The sequence below is a fragment of the Patiria miniata genome, unplaced genomic scaffold (assembly GCF_015706575.1).
Source record: "Patiria miniata isolate m_02_andy unplaced genomic scaffold, ASM1570657v1 HiC_scaffold_9, whole genome shotgun sequence".
In the NCBI taxonomy this organism is placed as follows: domain Eukaryota; kingdom Metazoa; phylum Echinodermata; class Asteroidea; order Valvatida; family Asterinidae; genus Patiria; species Patiria miniata.
Genome location: NW_024037076.1, coordinates 8,689,161 through 8,716,690, shown reverse-complemented (window position 1 = coordinate 8,716,690; position 27,530 = coordinate 8,689,161). Strand labels below are relative to the sequence as shown.

Sequence of the window (27,530 nt, the reverse complement as noted above, 5' to 3'; positions counted from 1 at the left end):
CTTCCGGTAGTACGATGCGAGGCCTAAAAAGCTTCGCACATCTCGTACACACCTTGGAACCGGCCAATTTGCCACTGCCTCAATCTTCTGAGGATCTGTTGCTACCCCTTCTGAGGACACAATGTGCCCTAGGTAAGCCACCGCCCTCCGAAACAAATGACACTTGCTGGGCTTGAGTTTAAGCCCAGCGTTTCTTAGCCTGTCCAACACAACTCGGAGACGTTCTAGGGTCTCCATCACCGACTGACCAAACACGATGATGTCATCCAAATAAATCAGTAGGATTTCCCACTGCAAACCGGCCATGACCTTTTCCATGAGCCGCTCAAATGTCGCCGGGGCATTGCACAGCCCAAAAGGCATGCATTTCCACCGGTACAACCCGCTTCTCACAACAAATGTTGACTTTTGGCTGGCGTCCTCATCCAGAGCGACTTGCCAGTACCCCGACGCCAAGTCAAGTGTACAAAACCACTTCGCCCCTCCCAACGCGTCGAATGTTTCATCAATGCGCGGCACTGGATAGGCATCCTTGATGGTCACCGAATTCAACTTTCTGTAATCAATACAGAAGCGTTTCGTACCATCCTTTTTGTCAACCAAAACAACATTTGCCGCCCATGGACTGTCGGAAGGTTCAATCACCCCCCTCTTTTCCAAATCACCGACTTGCCTCTGGATTTCCTCCTGATGGCAATACGGATGACGCCTCATCCGTTCTTTCACCGGCTTGGCATCACCAGTATTTATGTGATGCTGCACCACGTCCGTGCGACCAATGTCATGGTCACCCTTGGACAACACGTCCTGAAAGTCTACAAGACATTTCCGGACATCCTCATGGTACATAGCCTCCACATTGGCTGTACCCCTCTCAAACAAATCTTGCAAGTGCTGGGGTAACTCTTCACCAGCATTTGTCACCCTATCCAACTCACCATGAATTGAACCAACCTCCACCTGGGAGATCAGTCCCGCTGTTGTACCCTCACGTGCAACTCTTTTCTCCCTTCCGGGATTAAAGACCCGCAACGCAACAACATCGGCTTCAGTCTCAACCAGAGATCTGGCCAACACCAAGCCCTTCTTGGCTAGGTCACCGCCACCTTCCATCGGTTCTACCATGGCAGGCCCGACCAAGTCGGCACCCTTCCGAGCAATTATACCAGGGACCACGGCCTCATGACCTGACGGAATCACCGTAGTTCTAGAAACTACAACACGACCAACAAAATGCTCGCCAGCACCATTCGTACATTTGATTCGCTCACCATTGAGCCTCCACTCTTTCGACTGGAAATCTAAATTCCCACCTGTGGGTACCAGGAAATCCATGCCCAGGATACCACAGTATTTCATGTCAACAAACACTGCCCTGACTTGGTGCGTGGTTCGACCCACTTGTACCTCTACCCAAGCTATACCTAACACGGCTAGCTGACTACCGTCAACTTGCTTCACCTGCACGTCTTCCGTCTGTAGGACGGGTCTCTTTTCCTTAGGAATTTGGTAGTACACCGTACTATTTATCAAAGTATCGGTGGACCCCGTGTCGATCAAAAATCGACACTTTGTCGTCCTGACCATCCCATCAACAAACAAACCATAACGAGCTCCACTACTGGGATTAGGCAGAGTTATGACTCGTTGCCCATCCCCAGGCTTTGACTTTTTCTCTCCACCACCACCCTCGCTGTCACTGTGTTGTCTCTTGAACCCTTTTGACCTCTCAGCCTTCCCGCGGGTTCTACGGGGGGCTGACTGACGTTTCCCTGCTTTGGAGTTTTCTTGCACTCCCGGGCAAAGTGCCCTTTGTCACCACATCTGAAACACCGCAAGGCCCCAGGTTCAGGCTTCCCGGGCTTGTGAGTCTGGGGAGACAACACGCCCTTACCCTGACCTTGACCTTTAATCTGACCGGACAAAGACTTCACCAATTCAGCCACAGAGTCCAAAGTTTTGGCCTGCTTATTGAGATTTTCCTCAAGAGTGTCCAGCCTCTGTTCAGTTACTGAACCCAAAGCTCTTGCCAATTTAGCGGGCTTCCGGTCCAGCAATCTGTGCTGTTCCACCTTCTCGAAATTCTCAGTCTCCAGGGCAGCCTGGACTGCTTCATCCAAAGTTTTTGGACGAGCCCTATTGATGCCCTCCCTAACTGAATGACTGTCAACAGCATCTATGAAGTGGTTCTTAGCCAACCTCTCACGAGCATCTTCCTGTAACTCAGGGTATGCTCTCGCTGTCAATTCGTGAATCGCTTGCCCTAATTCAAGCAAAGTCTCCTTCGGCTTTTGGCGCCGATGTCTCAGTTCGACGAGATAATTTTCACTCTGTCGAGCTGACCCAAACCTGCGCTCCAGCAACTTTACAAGCGCACTATACGTGTACTTGTGGCCAGAGTCACCGAATAACCGTAGAGCGTCTCCCTGCAAGCTTGCGGCTAACCACCTCGCAGCCTGCTCCTCGCTCCACATATTCACTTCACGACACGATTCAAAATGGCGGAAGTACTCCTTCCAGAGCACCTTTCCGCTGTACCGATCAGGGGTTATGTTTGGCCTGCGATTTGGTCGCTCCAAACTTCCCATCTGACCCACATCACTATGGACCCGTGCCTCTCTTTTCAGTGGCCACGGACCTACCGACGAGATGTCAACTTCAGCTGAACTGTTGTTCTTCGCCTTGACTGGTCGAGTCGCAAAACTTAACAATTCACTCTTCACCTGTTTAGGGGTTACCATCCCCATGTCACCAACGAACGGGTTGGTACTCGCCAAACCCCGTTCCACGCCACCTTCAGGGATGAACGACATCAGATCACCATTTGGATCATCTGTCTTCCTGGCAACAGGCGTTGACTGCGCTCGGGGGAATATCCCTGAGCTCTGTCCTTTCTGAGGTGTACTTTCCATGAAAGTCACCTCCCTCCCCACATTAGGGGCTTTCCAAGGCGAACTTTCCATGAAAGTCACCTCCCTCCCCACTTTAGGGGCTAACTCAGGCACCATATTTGCGCCTGAAACTCTCCCAGTTGCTCCAGAGACATACCCGGAAGTCTCTTCGGGCAACCTGAGCTCAACATCAGAATCAACCCGATGGAGCACACGCCGGCTTCCACCTGGCATGTCCATGTTTCCTTCCTTTGTGGAAACACCCGACTGCAACTCCATGGCAGCCTTCAACTTCTTTGCAATGAGGTCATTTTCCCATTGCAGAAATTGGGCTTCCAAACGCAGTCTTTGCACCTCGGCCTCAGCACTTGAGGTGCCCACTCGACCCTTAGAGCCTTCGCTCATCATTCCAAACAACCACCGAAATCACCACAGAACCACAACAACAATTCAACAATTGTGCAATTCAATTATTCAACAGAGAAATCAACTTAATCATTCACAATCATCCCACTTCTGACACCATTTGTGGCGGGAACCCCCCGGGCCAACCCAAGTCTGTTAGGATAAGTCTGACTCCTAGTGGGGTGAAGACAATCTTCCCAAACCAAGGCTCTTCCCTAGACGAGAGATCACTCAGAGCGACCTTCAAGGCTAAGGGTGCAGGTCCGTTTTGGTGGAAATCTACCGCCCGATTATGAATGAGTGTTGATTATTTATCTCTGTTAATTAATTGCACAATAAACCTGTAAACATAAACACTGGAAGCAGAATTGTCGGTAATCTCAAACAACAATGATCGTAATTTATTCAACAATATTCAAGTACAACAATTAGGATGTGATTCGGTGGGTTGTTTTATTAACAGGGTCCTTAGTTACTGGAGAAAGCCCGCTGCTTGCCTATGCAACAACGCACACAGCATTAAGCACCAGACAACAATGGCAGCAATGAGCAACTATGCACAGCGCTAGGAATGAATCACTGAGTCAGCAATACACAGCGTTACAAGCACACAACAGCCGCTTAGCAATGTATACAGTCCGTTAGCAGGGTACTCGCTACGCCGTGTGTGTAAGCAAGAATCCAGCTACACATACCAGCGCGACCCCAGTACAGCTACACAGACTTTGTACACAAATCGCCTAAGCAATTTCACATAAGCAGGGTACCAGTAATTCACCTACTTCTCTGCCCGCTGTCGCAGCTACACCCGGCACTCAACACTCTAAACAGATGAGCCCCAAAACTATACACTCAACAAGCTATAGTATCTCACCTAACAACGATCTCCACAACTAGCAGCAATCAGTCCCAACAACTAGGCTAAACCATGTACCAATGCGCGTTCTAAACCCAAACTGCTAAAACCAAAGCGCGCTCCCCAGGCACGCATTTATATACCAGGTACATGTAGACGCTACGTCATGTCTACAAACCATGTGCGTGTACTAATCCTATGGTGCGCTAAACTTATGGGAGTTATTGGCCAATCACGTACGCGCAGCAGCCCACGGAGCTCGTAAGCTCCGCCCGGTCACTGCACACAAGTGATTAAGCGTTAGTGCTATGGTATGACGTCACAACTAAACACTTTCCGCCACAATATGCAGTGATTATGATATGTCTTGAAAATGTTTGCAACTCTCAACTCTAGAGGGATGCGGGTCAACTGTTTGCTAGAGAATCCAGATGTAGATGTAATCTGAAAATTTGGGACTCTCAATACTCTGTATGAGAGTCGCAAAACGTAAGGTATTGAAAACATGCAATTATAGACTGGCACCTGAAACAACTTGTCCAAACACCAGTCCTTCATTTTTAAGGAGCGCGATCGCGCAGGCGCTCCTACTGCGCTCCTCGACTGACTCGAAGGAGCGCTAAAAATAGCGCTCCTCAGAAATCCAAAAGAGGGCTCGTCAAACACGGGAAGTTTAAAAATAAGAAGTGATAAAAACGCAAAGGATTTTAAGTCTTAAGCTACACGTATTTTTCGTTGGTATAATGCCCAAACTCACGTTAATATGCCGCTGGACATCGCTAAAAATGAACGAACACCGAGCTCGTACGTACTGTATAAGATCGTGTGTGTACAGCGGTTGTATACTGTGCGTGCACAATCTGCATATCGCGTAGAGCTGCATGAAAACACGTGGGCCCGTACGTGCAAGTGCAGCAATGACTGGTTCCCGCTGCGCCGCGCACTAAGTCCCAATGAAGGCATGATGAAAATGCGGTAACCAGTCAATGTAATAGTCCTGCGCGGTGCATGCAATGCACTGCCTGCCGTACAGTGTTTTGCGTGCAGGCTGGACGGAATAGACGTCGTAAAAATGCCAAGAAAACAACGATTGAGAAGGACGATCTTTGCAAGCTTATTCACAAAACTTGATCTCTCTTGTCTGTGTATGTATTTCCCGTGTTCATGAATTTATTTTGAGGAAGTTTTACTGGTATGTGAAGTGAAACGATGCAGCGTGTTTCACCGAAATCCTATACCGTGAAACGAGTCTCATTGCCGGCCCACCACACACAGTGCATCACAAACGCTCGTACTAGTGCGAAGTTCAGATGTTGTTAGCCAGTTTCTCGTCGTGACTAGCATTGTGTATATGGCATACTTGACCTGCATTTTCCGTTATTTTTAAGATTATCGACGGCAGATATTTTCGAGAAAATTTAAGGCAAGTTTGTGTCATTTTGAGGCCCTTTTTGTGAAGCTTTCGTAGAGCAATTGAAATAGTTCAGGCTGAAAATTTCATATAATTTTAACGAATCTGAAAGCAATTTTTCAGTTGCTTTATGTGCCGTTTATTAACTCTCCATTTTCCAAGGATAATCAAGTGATGAACCAACTGACACCTGTATTAAAAAATGAAAGCCTGAGCAGTAGTCAAACCTTTTATTAATCTCCATTTAGTTAGTTTTTTTAAATAAATTTTACCTTGTCTTACAGTTACAAAAACGAAAAAAGTAACGCAACTTGAGCATATGTTATTATGCAAAAACTAATAATAATGCAGCCCCTTGAATAAATCCTTATATTCAAAATAAAACAAAAACAATGGTAACCCGTCGTTTTACCGCTGTTTATCCGTAGATTTTAAGGAGAGCGATTTGCTCTCCTCGAATATTTGAGGAGAGCGATTTATAGCTCTCCTGGATTTTCTGTAGCCCTAACAGTCCTGAATCCTCCAATTTCAATATGATTTTGCACACCCCCTAGGGAGTTGGGGTTAAATGAAGGACTGAAACACCGCTTCACTGAAGCCTTCAGTACTGCATCAATCCTCGTGTTGCATGAACCGGGAACTAGCTATTTTAATTACACATTTCTCCATAGTCGGTCACCAGACTAATGACACTGAATGAAGAGGTCATTCTTTTCAAATAGTTGGACGATGGTTGGACATGTACTGGTCTAGTCTGTAGCCTCATTTTGAAATCACTTGACTTCCCCCTCATGTGCAAAATATTGAAGAAAAGTCTCATTTAAAAGTTGAATTGAGTCTGCAATCTTGGTTGGTGGTATACTGAGGGCCTTTGAGTGGTCACCAATCCAGGTGACATCAAAGTGCCCTGTGATTGGTTTGTCTGATACTTTTTCTGAATTCATAATTGGCAGCCTCAAACAAGGTGTTTGTGACAAGGATGTTTCCCAAATTGAAAGTGAAATTTCTCTTTTCTCCCAAAATGTATGTAAATTAACCACCACCAATTGTACATGTATTTCCAATTCCCACTGAAGCCTACAGGGTCGCATAAGGCAGTTTGAAGACTGTTTTTGGGGTGAAATCTGAAGATTTGTATTGGGGGTAAGAGTGAAAATGGTAAAAATGGCAATTCGTAGAGTCCTAGTTACTCGGACTATAGGCCTATGTGACCTGTTCTGTCAAAAGCAGACGCTTAAAATTGAGATAGGGCTAAAAAACGCTGTGGGGGTGATTTTTATCGTTTTTCAACTTTTTGCATATTTGTAATCCTGAACATGTCTAAAATAAAATTAGGTTTTGCCCTTCACCAACGTTTAAACACTGTATACTCAGTGTGTTAAACGTTGGTGAAGGGCAAAACCTAATTTGATTTATATCACCCGACGCAAAATTCCATCTTATAATAGTTTATGCGGTACCCGCTGCTATGTACATCAGATTCGAACCAGCCAACCGATCCCGTTAGCTCGGTGGTCGAGTGGTAAGACATCTGCACTAGAAAGCAGGAGGTCGTGGGTTCGAGTCCCACCCGAGTGATTTTTTTCCAGCTTTCACTCGGGAGGTAACACACTGAGTATACAGTGTTTAAACGTTGGTGAAGGGCAAAACCTAATTTGATTTATATCACCCGACGCAAAATTCCATCTTATAATAGTTTATGCGGTACCCGCTGCTATGTACATCAGATTCGAACCAGCCAACCGATCCCGTTAGCTCGGTGGTCGAGTGGTAAGACATCTGCACTAGAAAGCAGGAGGTCGTGGGTTCGAGTCCCACCCGAGTGATTTTTTCCAGCTTTCACTCGGGAGGTAACACACTGAGTATACAGTGTTTAAACGTTGGTGAAGGGCAAAACCTAATTTGACTTATATCACCCGACGCAAAATTCCATCTTATAATGTCTAAAATATATTATAAAGGTTTGAAACCCTAATTTGAACTCTACATATAGGCCCTACTGTTTTTGATGATTTTGATAAGGTGTATCATCAGTTAAAGAAATAACTGTTTCGTGACGTTTGTGGCCATTTTCTCCGTTTTCTACTTTTCGACACAATGAACTTCAAAATAGCATAACTCTGCCCAGGAATGACCGGTTTCAAAAATTAAACCACCTATTAAAAAGGAAAAAGAACACATTTTTGACTTTATGCCCAGAAAAAGTCTGATTTTGACAGAACAGGTCACATATGTAGATGTAGAACTGAGCATAATGTATAATTTGTTGTCATATCTGTCATGTCCATAGGAGAAGCTGGTAAGGTGGCTCCAGATGAAGAATTCATCCGAGTTCCCCCTGGATGGATTGATGAAGGAGTAATCTTTGAATTGCAAATTGACTACATTGCTGCAGGAAAACATGATCTGCACTGCAGCCTGGAATACCTGCGCAGGATCAGCAACTCTCAGTATAACCTCAATGTCACGCTTCAAATTAATGGTAATGTACAAGACTTCAATTAATTAGAGACATTGTTCCCAACATGAAAAGTTGTTGGGGCATGTTCTGAATACGGTAAATTAATTTCAAACTGTTTGACCTGTTAGATGGAATAATGGTAAAAAGATACTTAATTATAGCCTAAATGCCTCTGTACAGGGTTAGTAGAAAAAAAAAAGGTGAAACCCAAATGTCGGGACCATTGTTTTAGTGGAGTTCTGCATGTGGCCCTTTGAAAATCTAGGATGAAAGCCCAATTCATAAGCTTTCTTTTAGTACAAGAATCATTCAAATCACTCATGTATTTTTCAAGTAACAGAATTTTAAACACAACCACCGTTTTAAAGAGATAGTCCATCATTTTTAATTTTTGCATTTTGTTCGTTTGAAGCAAAAGTGTTCAAAATCTAATTAAGGATACTGAACAACTAACCTGATGAAGTTTCAGCTCAGCTTCAGCTGTATATTCCGAGAAAAACAGCATTCTAGGATCTCAATTTCAAATCAACAGTTGCTGAATCTTGTTTTGAATTGAACCTGAATTCAGCGTCCGAGACATGTTCTCACTGAGCCGGTTGCAGCTATACACGATGTCGCGCTCTGATCCGACGAATTATAGCAAACAGCAGGCGCATGTACTGCGTTGTGCCAATGCTTGTGCGTGCTTCGCCGGATAACAAAATGAATTACCGGTACTATTTTAAATTTTCCTACGGTGCGTCTTAAGACGCACCGTTGGAAAGGCCTTCTTTCATTGATTACCTCAAAGTGACAGCTTGCCAGAAAGAATAATTTCACAGGGAGTTTAGGCCCCCCCCCCCCAAAAGTCTCCGGTTTCTGGTATAGAGCTTGCCCAAAAAGTGGTGCGGCGATGCGGCCTTTTTTTCTTTTTTACCTGTTTTTTTTTGCTTCAAATGTCGGCTGATGACTGCAAATGGTGCCCGATTAAACTTAGTGCAAATATATGGAGTCCAGAGAGGCCACATAAAGCTTATTCTTGATCATAACCCCATCTAAAAACACGTTAACATTGTGCAGCAGCAGGATTCCAGTCAAACCAGTGAGTTTGGTGGTTTTGAGACATCATCTTTTATTGAAAAAAAACATTTTTGATTTTACCAGGGCGACACGCGCGCATACCAGAAACCGGAGACTTTTTTGTTGGCGCCTTACTCCCCTTACTATCTTTCAACCAAGTATGTTTTTCAACAATACTCACGCCAGTTACTTTTCGGATGGCTGCAAATGATGGACTCTGGCTTTAAAGTTCTGCCCACAGATCACAAGAATGTTCATGTAAGTGCTCTTTCAGCAAAACGAAAACAAATCACTATGGATGTGTGTGAATTGATTTCATTCTGCTGAAAGATCGCACACCTTTTTGCGATCCTTGGACAGAACTTTAAAACAGCGGTTTGGGTTTAAAATTCCGTAACTTAAAAAGTCATCCAGGACAGATGGAAACATGAGGGCATGAACTGTACAATGCATAACCTTGCCCAAGGGCCTCCGCGAAAGGTATACATATTCAACGCGCAAAATCAGTCCGCCGTTTTGAAATCCCATGGAGGAATGTTTTTGAGACGATGTTTGTGGGAGCTGAAGACTGATCGTTGTTTCTTGGCCGGATGGATGAAGATTTCTAGATGAATTGGAACAAGTCCTCTACGAGCAGGTACCCTAACTTTGGAAATTTCTGGCCTGGATGAGAAGATAATCGCGCTCAAAGTCGGTAGCAAATGCGCTACATCAGTCTTCGACATCCAGGAGGACATTTTCTGCACTGGCCATATTACAACGCTTGTGATAGTGCACAGCCAGAGGTATTTGGGCTTGACTTCACTGTGCTCCAATGTTTGGTTGTTTTTTTGGACGCCCAAAAAGATCACGTGCTGATTCAGTGCAAAGCCAAACTGTTTAATGAAAACACCACGTGCATGCGCGGGCAGTCTTGGTTGCTGGTGAAGTTGCACAGTACGGAAATGTTTGGTGAATCCAAATATAGCGAGTCAAAATTTACTTCTACTGTAAAGAAGCAAAGTGACAAATACCCTAGTAGCTGTGGGACTTGTTGGAGCACCCCTGGACTAATGATGTGCATCGTGTCGGGTTGACCAGGCCAAACTGACCCGAAATGTCAGAGATATAAACTGAATCCGAACTGAAACCGATCCTAGGCCAAAACAAATTTGGTCTCTGGTCAGACCAAAGTTCTGGAATTGATGCGGCGACACGTTTTTTTTTTTTTTTTTTGGCCTTTTTTTTTTCAAGCTTGGATTGTACAGACAAGGTGGGTACTATTTTGCTTCTGTTGTGTCCTCATATACATTGGGGTCCTCCATAAATTGCCTTGGTCATGTTGGTGCCCTCCATCATGTGCAATTTCCCCATTCCTTGGTACAAAAATTTGAGGAGGTGCGGCAATAGAGGGTGCTGCTGTAGCTACCGCGGACAAATTGAAGAAAAAAAAAGGTTGACGCGCATGATTAAAATCGACGCTCGCGCTGACCAGAGACCAACAAATTTTTTTTGGGGGGGCCTTAGCTCCCTCAAACCGACCCAACCTGACCCGAAAAAAATAACTGGGTAAAACTGGCCCGAACCGACCAAAACCCGAACCAACCCGAAAAAAACTGAATATCTGGCTTGGACAAAGTGATCACTTTTTTTTGTGCCTGCCCTTACCCACGTGGCATGAATTCTTGTGCAAAACCATTATCTCTCTCTCCGATCTGTCATACTCAGTGGGTTGATAGAGAGTAACTCCGCTTATTGAACAAACGCAGGGTATCACCACGCGGTATCATGAAAGCTGTTACAATGTATCTATTTCGCTGTCAGTCCCCATCCGACTGGCGAAATAAAAAGTTCATTTCTTTTTTTTGAATTTTATATTTTTTTCTCATTTTTTAAGAGAAGTAAAGTCCAAAACGTCATAGCGTACATATCTGATGTGGATATTGTTTGGGGAAAATAAAATCGCGGCCTGGGCGGGTAAATGTTTTATATTGTATAAATATTGTTCTCTAGACAGCCATCAGAGTGCGGGAGACGAAACACTGAGTTCAGTGAGTGAACATCCGAAGCTGCTGTTGGTGAAACTTATAATCAGTTGGTTTGTTGTTCAAAATTCAAAGCATTCTGTTATTTGTCTTTGTTCCAGGCATGCCAGGTCTTCTTCATCCGTTCTCTTGCCATCTTCAAAGCTTTTACGTGGTTAAATTTTCTTTATCAGGTTGTCCATCCGGCAAATATGGCGGCAGATGTGAACAAGATTGCTCTGAATGTGCCCCGGGAGTGGAATGCCACAGTTTCAATGGCGTGTGCATGTGTCCCCTGGGTCTACGAGGAAGTCACTGCAACCAAAGTAAGGCTGTGCAGATTTACATGCTACTGTTAAAATTGGGCAAAGTTGATCTTATATGCTTGGTTTGCTCATTCCATCAAAATATTTCAGAACCAATTGTACAAGGAATGACGGTTTGACTGGTAACCTGGGGGACATCTCTATAGTCCGATGCCCCATTGGTCCGACATCCCATTGGTCCAACGTCCGATTGGTCCGACGTCCCATTGGTCCGACGTCCCATTGGTCCGACAACCCATTGGTCCGACATCCAATTGGTCCGACGGCCCATTGGTGCGACGTCCCATTGGTCCGACGCCCCATTGGTCCGACAACCCATTGGTCCGACATCCGATTGGTCCGACGTCACATTGGTCCGACAACCCATTGGTCCGACAACCCATTGGTCCGACATCCAATTGGTCCGATTGGCCGATTGGTACGACGTCCCATTGGTCCAATGAGCTCTCCGTGCGCTACCAAAAGAGGGCGCCCTTTTACCTAACAACGACGTCCCATGGGCGGGACATTTCGCTGGTTGACGCGCACCATTCCTTGTGTGTGACGCACGTACACCAGGGGATTTGTTCTATTTACACGCACCGGCCGCGCTTCGCGGCAAATGAATTGCAGTCAGGCAAGATGGCGTCGGTCGGTCACCCCCAACTGTACTTCCTTTGCCGGTGAGGGGGTACTTGTGAACGGAGCAGATAACCCTTTGCTCTATGCGTTCCCTTGGTCTATACATCCCATTGGTCATGTTGGTCTGCCGTGCCGTTTTCATAAAACTGAATTGAATTTGAGTTTGAATTGCTGAATGGTAACACATAGCATCTGTGCTGATAAAAATTCCATGTTGTCACCGGCTGATGTAATTGCAATGCCGCGCTGCCCTGTTCTGCAAATTTGACGTCCACTTGTTTTGATGTCCCTGTTACATCTGCTGCCTTTGATTTTTCGTTTTCACTTGTCCTCCAAGCTACTATGAATTGGAATGTCTAATGATACTTAAATGCCGTTTTTGAAATACCAGGTACATACAGGTACGTACCAATTAAGGTAATGACAAAAAAAAGTCACAGTTTGGACCCTATAGAATTAACCCACACTTTAGATTAATTTTAGCGTGATTCATTCTTTGCACAAGGCTAGTCAGTTGGGCATTATGTTACTCCAAGGACTTGATTTTCAATAGTTGACTAGATTTTCAAACAAACACCTCATTTTGCTACTTGTGTGTCCCGTGACAATTTCATTCCATACAACATTTGGAAACATTGTACAAGACGTTCTCTGACTTTTGTCGTGCTCCCAGTGTATTCTGTACATTGTTAACCAACCTCGATCGTGCCCCGTGGGTACGATCTTGCAGCGCCATGTTGTTTCCCATCATGCCTTGCGCGATCGTAACCCCTGGAATTGTGTAATTTAAATGTGCCAAAATACGGCACATTATAATTAGGGCTGCAGTTTATCCGTTTTACGTGCCGACGCCATCTTTAAAACATTAAAAGTTGTGATTTTGAAGAATCAATCTTTTCAAACACAACGTTTGGATGTTGTGTTAATTAGCAAAGATTTGTATTAAATGTACGTACCCCTTTCGTGCCTTTACAACCACAGATACAGGGTTTTTTTTAGCGAAAAACGCGGCTGACATAATCCATATCGTACAGGCATCGCGACTTTTGAATCATGTTTTTTTTTCGTACGTGACGTTACGTGCAAAGCACGCGAGCGCCTCGTGGGCGCGCCCGGCGTGCAATCTTCGAAATGCGCGTGCAGTACGCTGTGAATAGCCATTCAGCGTCAATTTACGTCATCATCACAGCCAGGGGTTAGTGTAAGGAACGAGCACGCGCCCCTGGAGTCGCGGCTGATTGTGAACTATTGAATGGGACAGTGCCAGATATATAAAACATTATAGCCTCACTTTCATTTCTTTTAAAAATGTGGCTTCAAACATTAGGGTATGTTTAACACATTTAATAACAGAATTTTAAGTAATTAATCCCTGGAGCCGACTGGTATAAATTTGTAATATACATGTACCGGTACTTTATAAATTTGCAATATATGTCATTGCTTTTATTTCTCTTCGTAAGTTCCAAAAATGAAGATTTTACCTGAAATTATAATTTAATGTGGCCGACTCGTGAAAAAAGTCTATACAATAGTAAGATACTGAGGAGTGGTGGTAGAATCAGGTAGATTAGAATTGATTGAGACATGTCTAGATTACATTTTTTAAGATGTCTTCGTCTATTTTCTTCTCAAAGGTGATCCACAAATCAAGGTACTGGAGCCTATGGAGACTGAAGCCTATGTGACCTATGGAGAGACATTAACTCTGAATTGCACAGCGTATGGCATGCCGTCACCGAGGGCGTGGTCCTGGACCAAAGACATGAAAGATGGACAGAACGCATCCCTGCCGGCCACCGCCCATGAAGAGACAAAGCCCTATTCTCCAAGGTTGGCTTTTGTTCAGTTCACTTTCTACACTCGCCTGCTTTTGATTTGCATTTTACAGTACACTTGATTTGAGCACCGCCCCTTGACGTTTGGACCAATAACAGTGACGATAAATATGTCTCAGACATGCATGCACAAACCCTAACTTATTACCTGGGCCCAATTTCACGGCGCTGCTTAACAGTTAGCAGAAAAGTTGTGTTTAGCATAGCAGAAAAATTTGCTAACCTTAAGCACTATTTCACGGCGTGTGTGTGCTAACAGTCACGCGTGCATGGAGATTGCTATTGTTACGTCACTAAGTTAAGCAAATTTTTCCTCGGAAGTAAGCGTGCCTTTTGCTGTGCTTATGCTTACGATCTCCATGAAATAGACAAAGGCTCTGTTAGCAGAAAATCGTGTGCTTAGCAGCGCCGTGAAATTGGGCCCTGAATCCATCAAAATTCACACCCCTGTTTTGTAGGATTTGGGCTGATTCAGGATACCTCCATAGTGAAAAACTAGTTGGGGGATTTCGATGGATTCAAGGACAGTAAGCCTAGCGGCACTGCAGGATTTTAATGGATTCAGGATACTTTGCATATTGAGCAGTTGGGGGACTTTGTAATTTGATGGAGTTTAAAGGGAATATACATCATTTGCTTTTGCTGTAATTTTCAGAAATTGGGGGGTTGGAAATATATAGCAAATATAGTTACACTGACTTTTTTGAGGTTTTGGGTTCGAAAATGCTTTAAAAACCAAGAAAAACAATCATTTTCCTGTAGTCTGGTTCCCTGACTCCATATAAGAAGAAACAGAGCAGTTTACATACATTGGGGAATTGTATAAGGTCAGGGAACCAGTCTAGCTGGCTTGTACCCGTTCATAGGTGTGTAATCGATTGCAAACAAGTGCCATGGTCAATTGGGGCCAGTATTTGAACAAAAAAGCCAGTTTTTTCCAATGCTGGTCGGCCGACCAGCGTTGGAAATTGATACAAAAATACCACTTTTCTTGAAAATGACAGTATACCAGGTGCCATGATTTTACAGGATGCTTTACACTGTCATTCACTAACAGTCCAGCAAGGTATTTCAAAATGATTTGGTAGTTTTATTTTTTGATGTTTGCAAATGTTGTATTTTCCCTTTAAATGTATGTACTACACTGGTGGATTCTGATTTACTCATGAGGACACCAGCATTTTTTGACAAAATTTGTGGATTTTGGCTGATTCAGGATACTGATAAAAGTGCTCGGGGTTAGGATTAATGACACGCACGTTTGGAAAATGCGGATGTGGCAGTCATATATCTATAGTGGTCTATTGGCGATGGGCAAGCGGTGTTGCCTCTAATCTCTACATGTACGTGTATGTATACATGCAGAATCTGGTGAAGCCCAAAATAAAATCATTTTTCAGAGGGCTGCAGCTGACGCCCCCAAAAAGAATTAAAGGGTTTCTTGGTTGGAATATTACCGAAAAGTTTAAAATTCTTTTTGGGCCCATCTCAATTCTTATCCGGGATGAGTTTCAGGCAAGTAGGCCTACAGTGTACAGCAGGTAGAATCGTTCACTTTGTCCGGAAGAAAGTCTGCATTTGTCCCGGACATGCTCCAGGGAAATTTTCCTTAGCAACTGCATGACTCGCCAATTGCTCATTGCGAAAAGATTATTGTGGAGAAGTTGTTCGGAATCCCGCAACTTATACCTGACGTGCATAAAGTGTCCGCAACTTGTCTGTAACTCGTCCAAAATATGGAGTGCTGTGGCCTCGTGGTTAAGGGCACTGATTCGTGGTCTGTTGGTAAAGCTGCAGGTCGTGGGTTCGAGTCCTGGCAGGGTCATGGTGAGTGTGCCCTTGAGCAAGGCACTTTGTCACTCATTGCTTCTCTCCACCCAGGAGTAAATGGGTACCTATGAGGGCAGTGATGGTTATTGTGCTTGAATTAGCTTCCTTGTGCCTAACAGGCAGCATCGAGCTGTATACTCCCCAGGGAGCTGAGATGGTATTTGGAATGTTTAATTGGCCCAATGATTAGGGGTAATAATAATGTAAAGCGCTTTGATCTTATTTAAAAGCGCTATATAAGAACCTGTTATTATTATTATTATTATTAAATATGATTTGAGACGGACCCTAAAAGAAAATTGAATTAGTTGATATCGCCAGGAAATTTTTTTTTATTCAGTTACCGTTTTTTTCAACTGCACTCTCAGTTTTTAACTGAACTTAACAAACCCATCAACATAATTCACTTTGTAGTTTAATCTTTGTAATTTTGTATTTTTTTCAACAGTCCCATTGCGATAACCAGTATTGTCCATGCACAGGATACATCTGCCAATGGCTGCTACGTGTGTAAATTTATTGACAGGGATGGTAATTCATACAGACGGCATGTGAATGTCACCGTCATAGGTAATGCCGGGCACATTGTAATAGTTGTGTCGCTGTGGTGTCAATTATAGACCTACAAGGAGGCCATTTTCGATTGTGTTTGCTGATAATCTACGGTATTTTGAAAATTGTAAACTGTTGAATGGGTTGCCAGGCTGGGGCAAGTTCAAAAACTATCGTTAACCATCGTTTGACTAAGTTAGCCCAAACTCAGTCAACCCGACAATGGTTGGACTACTATAGACCTTTCTGCGCTTGGTTGGCAAACTGGATTTTTGCCAACCACGGCCTGCAAAACTATGGAAGGTCCAACACTGCAAAAATGAAGAAGAGTTATTACAGATCACCAAAATAGTATTTGATACTTGAAAATACAACATTTTCAACAAAGCTACAAAGTAATTCCTACATATGCCTTTTTACTATGTGTTGATGGCGTTATGAGGACTTTTTTGGAAAAATATGTTGCCAACCACGGCTTCAATTTATGCGCTTACGGCAGCCCATACAAAATGGCGCCAGTATACTATACAATGGGGCACGGTTCCATCGCTGGTTGCCAATTGCCGCGCGCATCATAAAGCACAACGGGGAGCTAGGACCAAGACGTTTCTTGATGACGTTTTGACCATTGTTTGACTACAGGCGTTCGCATGTTGCTAATAGTGTGCAGGCGTAAGTTATGTCATGAACAAACCACTAGTCGACTAATAGACCTTGCCTGAACTTGCTCCTATTTTGATTGGAGTGTGTTCCCGCTGAGCCTTACGTTTAATTTTTTTTTAAATGTGGATTATCATTAGGTATATTTAATCACAAGTTTTAAATTATTCATCAGAGCAGACTGGTTTTAATTTGTAATGAACTTTTACTTTGTTGCTTTCATTTCCACTCACAAGTTCCAAAAATGAAGGGCTAACCTCGCTTTCAATTTAATATGGCCGACTCGTGACTAAAGTCTATTTGGCCATATTTTTGAACAAAAGGAATGCGCTGCTGTGATGCCATTGTCTGGGTACAAACAGAACAAAAAGATTTAGTTTATTGAAGCGGTTTAGTACCTTTACTTCAATCAAAAACTTCAAGTTGTAAAAATATATATTTTTTTTGTATATTAGCAACATGTAAACGTGCGTCAATAACATTAGATTCACATATGTGTATATATCCCCCAAAATGGCGTTAGTGCCCTCCGTCCGTCACTCAAAAATAAGACCAGTTACAGTATATTTGGACCATATGTGATGAGGCGTCCTGGCAAAATTAGACACAACTGAGGTCAAAATGAGGTATAAAGAAAGTTTGTATAAATTTGTTGACATGTCAAAAAAGTAGAAAACTGAGAAAAGGCCTTCAAAGGTTTAACTGTTTTGTAGTCGTGAATATGAAAGATGCCTAATATTTTTCCTTAAAAACATGTTTATTCCACACTCTTTCTACTATTTCTTAAAAATGTGTGCAGTAGACCTCAAAGACTATCAATATCAAAATCACCACCATTTTTGTTTTGCTTCATTTTTCTCTACTACATGTATATGGCCTGTACCCACATCTGTCTCAATTTGACAGAACGCCTCACATACATACATGTATGTATATCCTTGCTTTTTGAATGTGGCATCCAAAAAAGAGTTTTTTAATATTGTTAATTTTTTAGCTTTATATTGTTATGAGCTTCCAATGGGTCGTCACTCTTTGTGTTTTTGATGTTTTTTCTGTAGCCATTCCCGAACCCTTCATACGCGTCCCTCAGAACCACACCGCCCTCGTTGGCGGCAACGTTACATTCACCTGCGAGATCGAGACGGAAGCCGGGACAATCCGCTGGGTCAGAGGTCACAACCGACCCCTGGACCAGATGATCACGGACCAGGCCGACCAGTACGAGATACTGCAGCCCTCGGTGGGCGTGTCCCAGCTTCGTATCTTAGGGGTGGGGTTTGAAGATGAGGGTGGGTACAGATGCCACGCAGGTCATACATTCAAGTCACCAGATCTGATCTATGCCGAGGTTGTGCTCAGAGTTCAGTGTAAGTAGGGCTTTCTGCATCATGTTCATAATCGTATCCAAGTTAAAATTAACCCTTAGGCCAACAAAAAAAAGTCTCCGGTTTCTGGTATGCGCGCGCGTCGCCGTAGCCATGCGCGTCGGCAAAATGAAAAAGTTTTTTTTTCAATACAAGATGATGTTTCAAAACCGCCAAACTCACAGGTTTGACTGGAATTCTGCTGCTGCACAATTTTAACGTGTTTTTAGATGGGGTTATGATGGAGAATAAGATTTATGTGGCCTCTCTGGACTCCCATATATTTGCACTAAGTTTAGTCGGGCACCATTTGCAGTCATCAGCCGACATTTGAAGCCAAAAAAAAAAAAAAAAACAGGTAAAAAAAAAAAAAAGCCGTGTCGCCGCACCACTTTTGGGGCAAGCTCCATACCAGAAACCGGAGACATTTTGTTTTTGGCCTTATGTAGAATTTTGTACCTGATGAATTTTTTTTTCACAAAGAACTGTGGACGATCGATGAGAAAATCTCAAAATAAGGGACAATGTGATCATCAGGAAAATGCTTGCTATGCAAAGGAAATAGGCTCACTATTAAAAATATAGCACAAATTCTGCTCAATGCATCGCTGAAAATGTTAACATCCATTTTAGGCATTGCTAAAAGTATTTACTTTGCATTATGCGAAAAGGATATTATGCGAAAAGCAACTTGAGTGACAAAGTGCTTTGCCCAAGGGCACACATCGCACCACAACCCCAGGCGTGCTGGACTTGAACCAACAGTCTTTAGAATTACCTGCAGACCATGAATTCAGTGCTCCAGACCATGAGGCCACGATACTCCAAAATTAAATATAGTACCAGTACGATATTTAGTCTAAATAAGCTTTCTAATAATAATTCGCTATGTAACTTTTGGGTAAATGCAAATGATCCTATGTGCATTTAAGAGTGGTCTAGTTTAAACCTGAAACATACTTATTGTCATAGCAGCATATTCATGATTTCGTGTCTACCTTTATGTCCTATTAGCGGATCCCTACCCCGAGTGTTCATTCCAAGACGTCATCAGCATCATCTCAGGCCAGACACTGACCCTCCGATGCATCGTAACCCAAGCCAAGCCAGCGCCCAGGCTGACGTGGCGCGTCCAGGAGCGTAGCGTGCTGCCCGAAACCTACACCAAGCTGTCGGAGGATGGGCACTCCTGGAACGTCAACACGTCCGTCCGGTTTGTGCCCGGCCCGAGGGATGACGGCAAGAGGGTGACGTTCTCCCTGGCAAGTCCGGCATGGAATGGGTCCAGAGAAGTCATGGCAACGCTCAACGTTTCATGTAAGAAATATGTTGTCCTAGTGATTTCATTAGGACTATATTTCCATTTCTATCCGACGTACAGATCCTTGTTATTTGATTGGTGGAACTCACATCACATGACATTCGTCATTGCTCCCATTCACGCCGGGGCTCAAAAAGTCCCATTCGCCCATGGGAATGGGAAATACTATTCAACAGTTAGGATCATTCTTGTTCCATGACGCGGTATTTGTGTGCAAATCATGCTGGATAGCGTGTTCAGCGTTGCGCGTAGCGCGTAGTGTTCCAAAGAGCCAGCGCAACAGAGTTGAGTACAAACATTTCCAACAATTTTGTATTGAAATACAAGTTCAAATATATCCAATGACAAGGAACTATATGTCAGTTATATAAAACAAATATTGAGTGGCTTTAAATTGTGAAATGGGGGTAATATTATCGCTTGGTGAAATCTGGATTTTTCCAGTTCACTCGGCTTTGCCTTGTGAAATGGAAAAGTCCAGATTTTACCTTGCGATAATATTCCTCCCATTTCACTCTTAGCCACTCAATATTTGTATACTGTTCAACCATATAACCATATACTGTTCAACTGATTGAAAACTTATTTGATAGGGGAGATGGACAACTGTTGGTGCATATTGTTTATTTTGTGTAAATCAGGTCTTTTTGATTTTTATTCAAAAGTGCAAGTTGCATGTACAGTCCACAGTGATAAGGCAATTTTATTGCCAGCTTAATTATCTCTCTGCGAAATGAGCACAACTTTAAAATTTTGCAGACTATGAAGTCTTTGTCTGCAGGTAGTAATTTTTGAAACACTTTTTTATTTCAATAATTAAATTCTGTTCCTGGGTCCGGAAATCGGGCACCAGTTCAGCCATTAGTGTTTCCCAACGTGGCACACCTGAAAAAATCTCAGAAAATCCCATGTGAGCATTTTGAGCAAGTTGATAAATTCTGATAAATCACTTTTATTTCCGCTCACATTCCCAACTACATGTTTGTCCGAAAATTATGTTCTTAATGTTGGCGCATTTTAAAAGGGACCGTAATGTGCACATTGAAATGAAATTGGAAAATCACACCAAAATGGAATTTCTGTGGAACTTAGTAGCGGGCACGTAAACTCAAGATTTATGAATGGGAATGTTTGGAGCTTGATGAAATTTCACTTCTTGTGAAATTTGAGGTAAACGTTTTGCTCTAGCAAGGCACTAGTTCGTTCGGGGCTGCGCCATGTTAGGGTACATCAACTTGCCTTAAAAGGAATTAATTAGACAAATTTTATTACATGGGCCTTTAAACAGACGTGCCTATAGTGACCGTCAGTCCCGACCCAGTCACTATCAACAAAGGCGAAGATGGTACCATCACCTGCTCGGCCCAAGCCAACCCAGACCACATGGGCTATACCTGGACCCTCCGATGCCCAAACAAACGCGCGACTAATGTCTCCACGGGCCCAACGTACACGTTCAAGAACATCAACGTGGACTACGACAAGGCCAATTTGACGTGCTCGGTGGGGAATGCCATCGGCAGGACTGAAAAGACTGTGCAGATCAAAGTGACAGGTGAGCGTTTTGCAGAGAACACGTTTTTGAAACAGATGAAGGAAAGAATGTTATCATTGCATTTGTCTCGAGCTGTTAGTACCACAGTTGACTTCCTGCATTGCGTTGTACCCCATTATTATGTCTGTAATACAATACACTACAGATGAGCGCAGATTTTCACTGCCTCATTCATGGTAAAAATGTTCGACTCAAATCAATTTTTTTACAGTAAAAAGAAGAGTCCTGGCATATGTACTCCGCGGGTTACAACTCCATTTAGATAAGAATTCAAATCAACAAATATTGTTGTCTTAATATTGTTGCAAAAAGATAATGCAAACAAATGGATGCTTCAAAAATCAGTGTTGTGTTTTTTTGTTGAAAAGTACAAAGAAATTGACTGGAGCTGGGTTTGAACCTGCAACCTCAAGATTACCATTCCGTGCTCAACCAACTGAGCTATCCAGCCCTATGTTGGTTTTATTTAGTTAAAGGCTAATTACCCAAGTTTCTTTTTGTGAGTTAAAAGAATTGTTTGTCTTAAAAAACAACAACAACAAAAAAAAAAAGATGAAAAACTGCTTAATCTTCATCGCCTAGTGCAAAATTTGATACCATACGGCAATCACTACAAAAGAATGTCGACTTATTCCCACAATGCATTGTGTGTTTGTGCCGCCAATTGCAGCTTTTCTCTATTGTGATGCGTTCATCTTTTGAGAAAACTTGTCCTGAAGTTACGATAGAACCAAGATTGCTATATCATGTGCTTGGGTACTGTAATTTAATTGGTCTAGGACAGCCATGTGTCTGGACAATAGAAATGCATGTCACACACTGAGGGTGATATCGCACTGTGTTCATTGCGTGCGATGCGCGCACGAGCATATGGAACCTGCTGGCGTGCTATAGCTTTGCGCAATGAGAACTGCAACGTCAAGCGCTCAGTCTCATGTCCGGAAGGGCATCAAAACCTTCAGATAACAAAGGTTACATCGCAGTGATTTATTTTATTTCTCGCGCAGTATTAGCTACAACCATATATCTTTTTGAGTTATTGGCACCATATTTATAACAAAATAATTGTTGACTGCTGTGATGTGGGTTATGCCGATTTTAACCCCCACGGGAAGCATAGCACCCACGGCTTTGCCTTGGGTGCTATGTGCCCCTCGGGTGTCAAAAACTTCATCATACCACATCACAGCAGTAAGAAATTGTTTATTACATGTACGTCGATCGGGACTTTTTCGTCAACGGAAAATGAAGAATCTATGGACTTGTTTAAAAAGTTTAAGAGACATTACGCTTTCATATTAGTTTCTTTTAAAAATGTTTTCCCACAGACAACAGTATCTCAACTGGAGCCAAGCTAGGATTCTCTATATCTGGAGGCCTGTGCATTATCATATTGCTGCTAGCGAGTATCTTTGCCCATCGCTACCGCAAAGAAATCAAACTCTGGCGGGCACGAAGAGCTGGCAAAAACAAAGGTAAAGAAAATGAATAATAAAACTCATTCTTAATCCTTTTTTTTAAACAATGTTAAAAGAGTAGTAAATCACAAAGTAACACACAAGTGCGCGTGATCGAGTGCCCGACACGCATGTGTATTTTACAGAACCGCTGTATTTTTCGTCATCACCAAGTAACACCCGGCGCAGTGCGGTACTGCATACGCGTACTCCATACATTTCCGTTTTCGCGAAGTAACAGTGATTTTAATTTTACCAGTAGAACGGTTTTTAACTAAAATTTTATTGAAGTCCACAAGAATATGGATGGATTAAATTTGTGTCAAACCTTTTAAAGCATTTTTTTGTGAATTGTATTACCGCTACATGTACATACTTTTTTCCCTCACTTGCTGTGTACAAAAGTATAGGAGATTTCCAAAGTTCAGCTTTTTTGACACCTTTTCCAGCTGTTTTCAGCTATTTTTATCAATGGTCATTCACACTCCTGTTCGTGAAAACGAAAACCATTATATTGCATGTCTGATTTGCGCGTGCACAACGGGTGTTAGTTTTTGAAACCAAAATTGTTGATTTCGTGGTTTTCACAAAGTAACACCCACTAGTGCGTGAGTGCTATCAGTAGTTCGTGAAAACGGTGACAAAATGTTCTCTGCTTTCAGTTGTACATGTAATTGCCAATTAAATCTCTTCTGCCCATGGAAAGGAGTGAACATACCGAATCTCCAACTAAGATGCTTCCTAACTACATATGAGACAATCTTTGTTTGTGTGTGTTCCAATCTAGAAGACAAAGAGTTTGATGTCTTCATCTCCTACAAGAGCAGCAGTCCTGATGAGGAGTTTGTGATGCGGGACCTGATACCCCGTCTGGAGCAGGATGGATACCGCGTCTGCGTCCACTACAGATACTTCCTGCCTGGAAAAAGTGAGTGTTAGCTTGTTTGCCTATACAGTGTGTATCAAAAACAATGCAAACAAAATATTATACAAATAATGAATGTTTGTGAGTGCAATGGTAAGAATAATTTCATGAGGTGACAGATCACGAGGCGAAGCCGAGTGGAATGGAACATTTCATCTGTCACTGAATGAAATTATTCTTTCCATTGCACGAACGTGAAACATTCATTATATGGGTGCAATGGTAAGAATAATTTCATGAGGTGACAGATCACGAGGCGAAGCCGAGTGGAATGGAACATTTCATCTGTCACTGAATGAAATTATTCTTACCATTGCACGAACGTGAAACATTCATTATATGAGTGCAATGGTAAGAATAATTTCATGAGGTGACAGATCACGAGGCGAAGCCGAGTGGAATGGAACATTTCATCTGTCACTGAATAAAATTATTCTTTCCATTGCACGAACGTGAAACATTCATTATTTGTTTTATATAACACCTGAAAAAATCCTTGTCATCTGATTGGTTGACCTCTAAAAGCCAATTTATTCAGGTTAAAAACTGTTTAAAAGTTCGACAAGTTCATCATATTTATATTGATGCAAACTGTTCGACAGGTTAAGAACAATCAGATTCAATTTATCTCAATTTAAAACAGCGTCACCACCAGCAGAAGTGACACCGTGCAATGGAAGTTCTATTCACAGTGTTTAGAATTGTGCTTACTCGCTAAAGACAATTTGGGTGCACATTGTATGCCTAGCATTCACTTATATTCATCCAGGGAGTAGAATATTCAAGCATTTCATTTAGGGCATCCCTTTTTATTATTTCTGTGGTTCTTTTTTCCCCCCGCTGAAATAGGGTCATTCGGTCAGCCAAAAAAATAAATATCTAAAGAAAAACTAAATTGCAATTGCACCAGTATAGCTGGTTAAATGAAATGATGCCGAGTGCATATTGTCTCTTGATTTGTTTGTTGCAATGAAACTATCATGGGTTGATATCACTGAACAAAATATTTGAGCCATCTTTGTGGCAAGATGTAGTTGACCATTGATCTCCATTAGTAAGACTGGATAGCACATAGCACCCTCCATCTTTTGTAGGCACACATAGTCATTGGTGAAGGTTTGAAAGTTTGAAATGCGTTCGTCACAGACAGACCACGCAGCACGTGCACGTCACGCATGCACGTTCGTAGACGTTAAACCCGCACTGGACTACCCAGCTGTTTGTGTCCGCGTTTTCCAAATCTTCACTGCGCGTAAGTATACGCGTGTCCTATCCAGTTTGTACTAATGGAGATCAATGTAGTTGACTTACATTGTATCGTGATCCCTGGCTACATGGCATTTGTGGGTTTAAGGCTGCTAGCCTTGGACAAAGATATTGATTAAATTGTACACTCAACTCAAAAAGGTCCCCCTTAATACTCTTTTGTCTAACTCAAAAACTACTGGGCACATCTTGCTCAAGTTACAACACAAATTACGACTCAAATTACGAAAAAAAAGTTGCACTTTTGTATACGTGCAAGGTGAGTGTGAACCACAGCCTGCAAGGAAATTTGTACACATTATGACTGTTTTGGGCCAAATAAAGTATATGGCTGGATTACTAAGGAATTTCTGTACTGATTAGTCGTTATTTAAGCAAGAGGTCCTCAGTAGTTTTTGAGTTAGTCAAAAAAGTATTGGAAGGGGGGACTTCCTTTTTTTGGGCTGAGTGTAAATTGAACATTTGTAATAAAAGGCCATGTCTTCATTTAACTTGAAGCAAAATGGAGCTTTATTGTCATATAATCTTATTGATATTGATTTCAGGTATCATTGACAACATCTCGGATGCTGTCCATCGCAGTCGCAAGACGCTCCTCCTCCTGTCTCCGGGCTTCATCGAGAGCGAGTGGTGCTGCTACGAGTTCCAGGCCGCCCTCTCCCAGATGCTGCATCTTCAGACGGACCTCATCCCGGTCATCTTCAAGGACCTGGGCCCCCAGGAGAACCTGTCCCCGGACCTGCAGACCATCCTGCGTACGCTGTCCTACGTCACCTGGCCGGGGGCCATCCAGGGAGGCCGGTACCAGACCCAGGAGGACCTGGACTGCTTCTGGTCACTGCTGTGGCAGTCGCTGCCGGCGAACCCACTGGGACGGGAGGAGCCCGTGGATCATCATCCAGCCCAGCTTGAGATGGAGATTAGTCTTGAAAGTCGTAACAGAGAGGAGGAAGGTGACCTAAGCTTGAGTGCAGATCGGGTTGCGTTGGTGCAAGATTTAGATTAATTATTTTATCTTCAAGCAAACTTGAATCCTCGATCCTGATTGGTCGATCCATGGCAACAAGCCGTGCTACATATAACCATACCGCACGGCCACGGTCCATACCGCACTCTGCGTATTCCGCTGTTCCAAGATGCGAGCGCCACACCAGCTGCATACGCTAAACTGCTGAATGTCCGTGTAAAGCGTGCTCATTCCAACTGTACTGTGCGTCAAGTTTGATATAAATTCGTTATCACGCTCGCGCTCGTGGAACACGGAAAATGTAGTGCGTCTGTGTCCCACATACCACTCAGCCTTCGGCCTCGTGGTATGTGGGACACAGACGCACTACATTATTCCGTGTTCCACTCGCGCTCGCAAGATAACTAATAATACATGTATAGAGCATCTACAAGGATATTTGTTACCTACTAAGGCGAAATGAGGAATGTCCCCCAAAACCTTGTTTTGAGTAATACACGCCTGAAGTTGGACATACTAGCAAAATTGTGTCAAAATCGATATTGATTATTTTGTATTTTTGAGTGGCCCAGGTGTCCAAGATTCACAATGTGTATTTTTGTTTGCAAAAAAAAAAAAAAAAGGGAAAAAAAAAACTGAAGAATGTTTTTTACTGCTGTTGGCCGCCGGCACAAGGCATGTCTTTTTTTCAAAGCCGTTTGTCTGGAAATTTTGCAGGACACTTGTTGAAGTTGCTGTGACATATCTTCGGAATAAATTAAGATACAGAATTAAATGTGATATCATAAGCCAATGATTTGAGCTTTTACATGATGTACTTAACTTGAAAAGTCAACAGTGGGAGTTATTCCTCATTATGCTATGGCAGGTCACATTTTCTTTTCCCTGTATATGTTGTATGATCAAATCATACTCTTGCAAAAACAAAGTCCATCTCAACAACCTTTGATTTTTGATTTGTACGGTCAGTAAAACTATTACTGGTTATTTGAAACCATGCAAGTGTGACACTGGGAAATGTGACACGACAAGGATGGTGTACATTTACTGTGACTGGTTCATTTAATGGTGAACTGCATCTTACACAAACAAAACAAACCCTGAAAAGATACAAAATAGAAATTCCATATAAATACAATGCTTTAGGAAATACCAATCCAGCAAAGTAAATTATATAAAGAACAATAATAATCCTTAGAGAATCTAATGCAATCAAAAGAGATAAATCGAACTCGATAACACAATTTGCTTCTAACCGTAAAGTCAAGTTAAATTCCAAAATGAATTAATACAAGGCATGTGAATGCTTTAACTTGCAAAGACAAAATAGGAAATAACTAAAGCACATGTGCAGTGACCTCTAAATATATATGACTATGGACTCAGCAAACCATAGACTTAAATCAGTCCACTCATCATTATAACCTAAGGATCCATAAAGAAACTAACTTAGGAAAAATGAATTAATAACACAAAAAAGGACTATGGAGAAATAACATAACTAAATAAATGCTAAACAAATATGCAGACGGCATGCTTAATTAAGTGTAAAAAGAGAAATATGAGTAATATATGCTGCATCACATAAACGTAAGGACTAGTGTGCCAGTCTAATAAGACACTACTGGTATCTTAGGTCACACGCTCCAATAAACACTGGACAAAAGAAATCTCTGCAGGGTAATAAACATACTTGGCAGACTTCCTGCCTCCCTGTACTAAGGTATGGTGCCTTCCAAGAAACTGAGTGCACCTCATTATA

General features: G+C 42.6%; 1 protein-coding gene across 1 annotated transcript in view; it reads left to right on the top strand.

Annotated features, from left to right (window-relative positions):
- Positions 1-26,009, top strand: part of LOC119720417 — a 39,283-nt gene extending 13,274 nt beyond the window's left edge. Inside the window, exons 5-14 of the mRNA XM_038190082.1 lie at positions 7,854-8,045; positions 11,281-11,412; positions 13,671-13,866; positions 16,150-16,271; positions 17,972-18,280; positions 19,292-19,594; positions 20,887-21,153; positions 22,482-22,628; positions 23,398-23,538; positions 25,347-26,009. Of these exons, the coding sequence (XP_038046010.1) occupies positions 7,854-8,045; positions 11,281-11,412; positions 13,671-13,866; positions 16,150-16,271; positions 17,972-18,280; positions 19,292-19,594; positions 20,887-21,153; positions 22,482-22,628; positions 23,398-23,538; positions 25,347-25,807 (2,270 nt within the window). The 3' untranslated portion in view covers positions 25,808-26,009. The remainder of the gene's footprint in view (positions 1-7,853; positions 8,046-11,280; positions 11,413-13,670; positions 13,867-16,149; positions 16,272-17,971; positions 18,281-19,291; positions 19,595-20,886; positions 21,154-22,481; positions 22,629-23,397; positions 23,539-25,346) is intronic.
- The last annotated feature ends 1,521 nt before the right edge of the window (positions 26,010-27,530 follow it).